This window comes from Equus quagga, chromosome 5 (genome assembly GCF_021613505.1).
Source record: "Equus quagga isolate Etosha38 chromosome 5, UCLA_HA_Equagga_1.0, whole genome shotgun sequence".
Lineage (NCBI taxonomy): Eukaryota > Metazoa > Chordata > Mammalia > Perissodactyla > Equidae > Equus > Equus quagga.
Genome location: NC_060271.1, coordinates 113,356,063 through 113,364,729, shown reverse-complemented (window position 1 = coordinate 113,364,729; position 8,667 = coordinate 113,356,063). Strand labels below are relative to the sequence as shown.

At 46.5% G+C, this 8,667-nt stretch overlaps 1 protein-coding gene across 1 annotated transcript in view; it reads right to left on the bottom strand.

The window, feature by feature from the left end:
• Nucleotides 1–8,402, bottom strand: part of XDH (xanthine dehydrogenase) — a 132,725-nt gene extending 124,323 nt beyond the window's left edge. The window contains exons 1-5 of the mRNA XM_046661843.1: nt 8,208–8,402; nt 5,865–6,049; nt 4,223–4,397; nt 2,715–2,798; nt 1,074–1,243 (exon numbers count right to left, since the gene is read on the bottom strand). Coding sequence (XP_046517799.1) covers nt 1,074–1,243; nt 2,715–2,798; nt 4,223–4,397; nt 5,865–6,049; nt 8,208–8,387 — 794 coding nt within the window. The 5' untranslated portion in view covers nt 8,388–8,402. The remainder of the gene's footprint in view (nt 1–1,073; nt 1,244–2,714; nt 2,799–4,222; nt 4,398–5,864; nt 6,050–8,207) is intronic.
• Nucleotides 8,403–8,667: the final 265 nt, after the last annotated feature.

Genomic DNA, 8,667 nt, shown 5'->3' with positions numbered 1-8,667 from the left:
GGGGACCTGGAAGAGTTGATTTATCTGTTAGGTTTTATCTGGGTCCAGGCCACCATTCCTGGAGCCTGTCTCCAGGCTAGGAGCAGCAGCAGAGGGAAGGCCAATGGTAAGGAGATCCGATCCGTATCCACGCAGTGGCAGGGCCCAAGGGAAGGTTCCCCAGCTGCTCGGCTCAGCGGGGCAGGCGTCTAACGCCCACCAGGAAATCAAGCTCAGCCTCAGGCCTGAGCATCCGGGGGCAGCACAGCCAGGTGCTAATGCTGCCTGGCTTCAAACTCCAGCTCCGCCTATGAACTGTGTGGCCTGGGGCAAGTAACTGACCCTGCTCGTGCCTCAGTTTCCTCCTCTGGAACATGAGGATAATAATAGGACCTGTCTATAGGGTTGCTGTGAGGAATAAATGAGCCAATATGTGTAAAATGCTTTAAACCAGGCTGCAGCAAACATAAGCGCCATGTGAGTGTTAGGTATCATCACTATTATAGAGGTGGCAATTCTTCCTTTAGGCTCTCAAAGTGCAACAAATAGGTACAAGCGACTGTCCTCTGCTAGGTCCTTTGTGGAAACTCTGTCTGATCCTTACAAAAACATCCTATTACATATGGGGAAACTGAGAGCTGAAGTGCACAGGTCAGGTCACAGTTGCTAAGCCCTGGGACAGGGATTCAATCTCAGGTCCGTCAGACTCTGAGCCCACGTTCTTACTTTTAGCGCTGACTCAAGTTCTCCTGAAATTTTGCCTTGAAGTTTAGCCCAGTATCCAAAGCGCAGATCTAACCTGGTCCTGTTGAAGGTCTTCAGCAGCTCCCATTGCTTGCCCAGGGCCAAGTGTAGTCTCCCTGTTCAGCACTTTCCCAGCCGGCCCCTGCCTACCTCCCTGATGTCATCCCCTCCCCATCTCAGGCACCCCGGAGCCCCGAACCTCTCCTGCTCCTCTCCAAACTGGCTTTAAGATGATCCCCCTGTTCCTCTCTAGGCCCAGAGACCCTGGAGGGGCCTCGTTATGTCGGCATCTCCAGTGCACGGCAGGGTGCTCCCAGCACCCTCCTCCTGGGTGTATTTACTTTACTCACTTGATCTTGGCGTGGGCCCGGGTGCTGGTGACCAGCCGGAGGGACAGCTCATTCTGATAGCGAGGGATGTCGTCACAATACACGGCCTCCCCGCAGGCCTGCATGGATGCGCCCAGGTGGGGCAGGGGCCGGCCCACCATGTCCTCCTCAGACTGACCCTTGGGCACCTCCTGGAACAACATGGTCACCAGTCAGGCTGAGCTGCAGAGGACACAGTTCCTCGACAGGCCCAGGGAAACCATGGAGAGCTTCAGGCCAAAGCAGACCTGAGGAGTGGGACTGGAGGAGGCAGGGGGGCACGGGGTGAAGGAAACAGAAAGGCAGATGAGAAGCCATTGAGAAGGTGGTCATAGTATCACTACATACAGTAACACCAAGAAAAAGGAGGAATTCCAATGTCCATTCACTGGGAGTTGGGTAAATAAATTATGCTATGCTCATACAATGGAATAGTATGCAACTACTGAGAAAATACTTTTGAAGAATTTTAATTAGAAGGAAAGAATGCTCATGTTAAGTATAAAAATAGGACACAAAATGTTGTGTGTGTGTGTGTCTATAAAGATTCCAAATTCTGTGGGAAAATACATATTATAAATACAGTACATACATGTCCATATATGCATAGGAAAAAATGGAAAGAAGTAAAAAGAATATAATAATGACTTTCTCTTGGAGGTGGGATTTTGGGTGATTTTTATTTTCTTCTTATACTTTTCTATGTTCTCCAACACGTTCTAAAATGTATTCATTTTATAATAAAATTCTGTTTATGTGTTCTTCAAAGTAATAATAAAAACGGCTAATATTTATTGAATGTTTGCTATATGCCAGGAACTGTCTAAGCTATTTAGTTTTACTACCACATTTAAAACCATCCTATGAAACAGGGCCCATCATCATCCACATTTGCAGGTGGGCGTAATTAACTCACCCGAGAGACACAGAGAGAAGTCACTTGTCCGAGGTTACACAGTTATGAAATGCAGTTTGGATTCAAGTCCTGGCAGTCAGGCCCAGAGTTCACTATTTGGACCATTACATTCTAGTTCAGGGGTCCACAAACTGTGGCCCATGGGCCAAATCTGGCCCACTGCCTGTTTTTATAAATAAAGTTTTATTGATACATAGCCACACACATTCATTTATGTATTGCCTCTGGTTGCTTTTGTGCTACCATGACAGCATTGAGGAGTTGCAACAGACACTGTGAGGCCCACAAAATCCAAAATGTTTACAGGAAAAGCTGATGTTTTGCCTAGTGTCTCTCAAAAAGTTGCTGTTGATAGAAAGTTGTTTTTTTGTTTTGTTTTGTTTTGTTTACATGCTCAAGAGAACTCCTGGCCTTGTACATTAGACCCATAGAGGCAACAGAAAAGACAAAATGGAAAAAAATTATTTTTCTTCAAGGAGCAGGTGAAGATAAGAGTAATCCCAAGATAGAAATTTAGGTGAGCGAGAGGGGAAATGGCTTCATTGACATTAATATGATTCCCATTTTCTTCACTGGATATTTATGCACAACAGCAAGGAGCTTTAAGCACCTACATACAATTCAACTAGGTAATTCACCACCAGTCAGCATCATCTGATGTGGCCTGCAAGGGCTCCTGATATTAGGTGAACACCCACTGTACTCACTTGGAAGAGCTGGACATTGGCTGGAGGGTCTTTCTGAAAGAGTAAGGTGGCGCTGGCACAGGTGGGATCCAGTTTACCACACTGCTGTGGAGGCAAGAAAACAGAGGTGATCATGAGTATTTCTACCATTGATCCCATCCTTGGCTGTCCCAAGTGGTAAAAGTAACAACTGTTCCCCTCATCTCCTCATTTTACACTCAGTACGGCCTGGATCTCTCTCAACACCCGAGTGTGGGCTCTGAGAGCTCAGTATTTCATAACAGCCTCTTCTCTCCCACCACCCCTGCACCCTGCATAATCAATGGCTGGTGCTTCCCCCCAATGCCCAACAGTTTCCCTTCTTTCTGCATTTATGCATGCTGCTCTCTCTGTTGGGAATAACTTTCTCCCCCAGCCTTCCTGGAAATGTCTTCCTTCTCCTCCTCAATTCTGTGGGAAATATTTAATGCTACGGGAAATGTTCACAATATAATCTCAATGAAATCTAGGGACACCTAAAACTCTATATGCAGCATGATCCCAAATCTGTGTAGAAAATAATACATCCAGATCAAAACATAGGAAGATGATAGATAGATAAATAGATGGATGGAAGAACAAATAGACAGAGAGGAAGAGATGGAACAGACAAACAGAATGACAGATGGACAGATAAATGTAAGAAAAAGATCAGAGGAATAAGCAAAAATATTAGCCATGGTTTTCTCTAGAATCTGAGGGTATTTTTAATTTTATCTTTATACACTTCTGTACTTTTCGTTTTCCAAACAAATTTTTTACTCTTATAATCTGAAAAAAATAGGTATTACCAATGTTTTTAAAGAAGGATTTCGCCCTGCTGTCCTTATATCTGTGAAGCCTTCTCTCCTTTGTGTTCCCCCACACTCCATCTCCTCAGTGTCACACTAGGCTGACCTTTATCAATCCTGTTCTCACCCACTCTAGCCTGGCCCCTAGTGCCTAGTGCAATCTTACCATGTAAAAGGTGCGAAATAAATGAACCAATCTCTGGAGCTGAGCTCCACCTCAACCAGCACCCTCTCCTGAACACACATCCTTGCAGTGTCCACATTCCCCCTGACTGTAGCATTCTCACTCCACACTCTACATTCCCATCCTCACTACAAAGCCACAGTTGTATCAGCTATACTGCTGGAAGGATCATCTGGTCTACCAGGTGGCTGAGCCTTTTACAGATTTTACAGCTGAGACTTAAAGAGAGCTGTGGCCTATTCAAATTTTCACATGAGGTAATGACACAGCCAAGACAAAAATCCATGGCTGACTCCTAGCCCAGTGCTCTGCTTCTCAGCCACCTAGTTGGCTCCCATCTCTGTGTGACTCCCTGGGTTGTGTCCCTGGTCCCTGCTCCTCTGCCCTTAGATGTCCAGAGGAGTGGAGCAAGTTTACCACCTGGTCCACAGCACTCTCTTGCCCAAACCAGCTTCCCAAATCCCCAAACGAAAGTGCTGCAGAGAGTCTGTGCCTTGCCCAGGCCCCTCACTCACATCTTCCGAGTCCACTTTGCCCAGCTTCTGAAGCACCGTCAGGTAGAACTTGAAGAAGAAGCTGAGGGTGAGGGTGCGCCGGAACTCTATCATGCCACCAGGGGCGTCAGGAGCCAGTTGCAGCTCCTCCGCCAGGCCTGCACACACGTCCTGCAGCAGCTCCTCATTCCAGAACCTACCAGAGAACAGGTCATAAGACGGCACTCCTATCCAGCCCTCAGAATCACTTGTGTGGAGTGGTACGCCCAGGGCCTCAGAGTCATATGAACCTCGGTTCAAAACCTGGCTCAGATACTTATAGCTATGTGACTTTAGGCAAGTTACTTGACCTCCTTGAGCCACAGCTTCCTCATCTTTACAAATAGATACAATTTAAAAACCCACAAAAATAATAATAGTTAAATATCTTGTCTCTTCAATGCACTAGGCAACATCGTAAGTGCTTTATATGAAGCATTACTTTTAATTGAAATTAAATAGTGTTGAGGGCAAAGTTTTTATATTCATTTTACTGATAAGAAAAATAAGGCATGAAAAGATTAAGTAACTTGACTTATATTCCCCATCTGGTGAGTGTTGGAGCCAGGAATTGGAACCAAGGAGCCAAATGCCAAAGTTAAGTTTTAATCTATCCACGTGGTTATTGTAAGGATCACATAGGATAGTGCCAGTGAAGTGCTTGGTACAACTGCTGCCATAGAATGGCCATAGGAATAGTAGTAGTCATAGTAATAGCGTAGCAATGGTACTAGTGCTAGTAGCAATAGTAATAGTAGTAGTAGCAGCAGCAATATTAATAGCAGTAATAGTAGCAGTGGCAGATGTAGGAAGAGTAGTAGTAGTGGAAGAAATAGCGACAGTATTAGTAGAAGCAGAAGTAATAGTAGTAGTAGAAGAAGCAGTGGTAGTAAGAGTAATAGCAACAACACCCATAGTACTACTAGTAGTAGCAGAATTAGTAGCAGTAGCCCCAGTGATACTATTGGTAGTAATAGTGGCAACAGAAGTACTAGTAGCAATAGTAATGGTTGTAGTAGCAATCACAGTAGCAGTAATGGCAATGAGAATAGCAGCAGTAACGCTATTAGTAGTAATACCTAGAGTATCAGCACCAATAGTAGTAGCAGTAATAATAGCATTAGTAGTAGAAGAGACAGTGATAATAGTAGCAACAGTAATAGTAGCAGTAGCCAAAGTAAGAATACTAGTCATAGTAGCGATAGTAGCAGGAATAGCAGGAGTGATAATAACAGTAGTGATGGTAGTAAGAAAAGTAGCAATAACAGTAGAAGTAATAATACTAGTAGCACTACTGGTAGTAATTATAATAGAAGAAACATCACCAGTAGTAGCAGTAGTAATAGTAGTTGTAGCTGCAGTGGTAGTAGTAATAGTATTAATAGTAGTGTAGTAGTATCAATGGTAATAGTAGTATAGCAGCAGCAATGCTATTAGTAATAATACTGCTAGTATCAGCAGTAATCATAGCAGTAGTAGTAACCATGGCAATAGTAGTAGCAGCAATAGTAATACTACTAGCAGTCATAGTAGTGGTAGCAGCAGCAGCAGGGATAGCATTAGTAGTAACAGCAGCAATAATATGTACTCGTAGCAGCAGTGTCATTTTACTGTTGGCTCTTACTTTGACAGCTGCTTCCGAGTGGTCTTGAGGGCTGAGATGGTTCTGTCAGCCATTCCACCATAGCAAAGGGCCAGCTCCTCTATCTGGGTGGTTCCTGGCTTGAACAGGACCCTCATGCCACTGGTCACCTTGGCTATGTCATCTTCTCGCCGGGAGGCCTGCTTGAATGCTGAGAAAAACTCACCCTGAAAAATAACAGAACAGAACCTGTGTCCCACCTTAGTTTGCAAGGAATGCAGATTTTGAGCCTAAAACCCAGGGATATGCAGTGAGGGGAGGTGATAATACCACTGCAAATCAGCAAGGAGCTGGTGGTAGGAATCAAAGATTGACGCATGACTGACAATCACATTCTTGGGAGAAGTTCCAGGTCACATTCCCAGGAGCTGGGAAAGGGTCAGGATTTCTCCCTGTTAGTCAGGAAAGCTGAAGGGCAGGGACAAAGGAGAACTGGGTGCTCTCAACCAGACAAACAGCTGGGAGGAGGCAAGGCACTTTCACAAGGTCTCCTCAGAGATGCCTCAGCCCCCTTGTCTCCCCATCCTGGGGCCAGCATCAGAGCCCACCTGGCCTCTCAGGGGCTGAGCTGAAACCTCTGTTGGCCTGACTGCCTCTCAAGCAGATACAACAGGATGCCAAAGGGTGTTTGAAACACACCATCAGCTTGTGGCCTCTGCAGACACTCTCTCTAACTTGTCTCTCCCACCAGTCTATTGGCTGCAGTTAGAAATCTTCCTGAAAGAAGGAATCACACTATGAAACAACAGCTGCCTCTGTGATCTGAACATGATTTTCCCCCTGGGTCCAAGCCAGGCTCTGTCCTTGGGGACAGGAGAGCGTGCATGGCTTTCCAGGTAAGAACCATCTGACACACCGCCCTTTCTTTCTGTGTCACGTTCTACTTGAGGTTTGAACTCACCCTGGCACCACAAATTCTGATTAATATCAAAGGTGGGATGTTTAAGGAAAGGTTAAGTGGAGAAAAAACAATGAGGCCCAATGATGAGGCCCCAAAATGGCCCCAGGGTTTTCTCTGAAGAAGCCATGGAGGCCCCTCCTGATGACAAAGCTGGTCCAGATTCCTGGATGACAAACAAGGCCCTGGGGCCATGAGCCCAGAGTTTGAACTTGGTTCTGGAACAGGTGTTCCAGTTGCTCACTTCCAGGACCATAGGAGGCCACAGTGACATGTCCACTGGGGTGCCGTGAAACGTCGGTGTCAGGTTGTCAACTGTTCCTTCTTGAGAAAGCCTTCCTAATTCTGGGCATAAAATCTTCCTTTATGAAATGATTTTTGTGTTGTTAATGTCCCTGCCTGGCAAAATCAAAACTGGGGAGGGCTGTGCCTGTTTCCTCCTCTTTTCCCCCACACAATGTCTTTAACATTTTTTCAGATCTGTGAAATGCAAAACTCTGGCCACCACTGCTCAAAATGGTCTGTAAAGACAATCTAGGAAATCATTAAGAAACCACCTCTGGGGCATCACTGCTCTAATTGAATTAGCATTCTCATTAAACACGCCTTGTACCCGCGCTGAAGCACTGGCTGTGGTGAAGCCTTAACAGCCCCCTTTACAGCTGGTTGCCAGCCTCTCACACGTCACCTTTCTAAAGGGCCCATCATGGAATGCGCCTTGAGCTGTGCGATCAAGATCTGCAGGGAGACAGACAACCTGAGCAGGAGAGCCACCACAGGCCCCAAGGAAGAAGAGCGAGTAGCCAGAGGAGCCCAGACCTGCCCAAACAGGCCAGAAAACCGGCTTGTGGAGCAGAAATCCGCCCAAGACAACCCAGAGCAAGGTCAGTGACTGAACAACTCATCGAGCTCAAAGTCAGCACGTGTGGATTTGACTGACAGGCAGCTTCTCCACTCAGCACACAAAAACCACGCTTCACGGTGTGAAACCCAGTCTCCTCTGGCCTGGGGCAGGGATATTTGACAACCAATGTGCTCATGGAATTGTGTTGTAAAACCAGCTGGTGACCTCCACTGCCTCCCAGACATCTGCCAGGAACCTTACAAATTATTTCTTTACAGTCCTGACAACCACCTGCCCAGTAGGTAACATTGTGTCCATTTTACAGATGAGGAAATCAGGGCTCAGAAGAGTGAAATGATCCACTCAGGATCACACATCGAGCTGTCTGGTTTCATAGTCCACACCCTGTGCACCCCTACCCTGACCCTTCTCACTGTCCAGGGAGACATATGGTTGGTTAAAGGCAAAGTTCAGAGACAAGAACACCAACTTAAAGTTGAGAGCTGCTGAGGGTGGTCCCGAGCAGACTCTGGTCTCCTTGTCTGGAGCCTGGCAGGAGGAGTGACTCGGCACAGCACCTCACCTCCCTGCTGTAGGGGATCTCGATAGCAAGCAGGATCTCCTCCGGACCCAGCAGGGTCTTTCTGTAGCCAGGGAAGAAGGTGTGGCCCATGCGAACGGTTCTCCTGGTGCCTGTGCAGAGGCAAGAGGAAGAGGGATCAGCGTGAGAGGGCGCAGGACAGCCCGCCAGTGGATTCTCCATCCTGCTCTCTGATGCCCGCAGTCAGAGGGGATGGCTGGCACACTCGGGGCCGAGGTCCTCCAACTGACGTCCTTGAGCAGTGGTGTCTGGCATATGTTTAACAATCAATTCTTTGAGTGGAAAAAGCCCTGATTCTTAGTATGTGTTAATTTCTGTGGTATAAATACTCCCACCATAGTAATTTCCGGCTACAAGAGTGACATCACTATGAAGTTGGAAAGAGGGTAGCAAAGAGTTGACACAGCAGGCCTGCTATCCTCTGAAGGCCTGCTTACCAGGT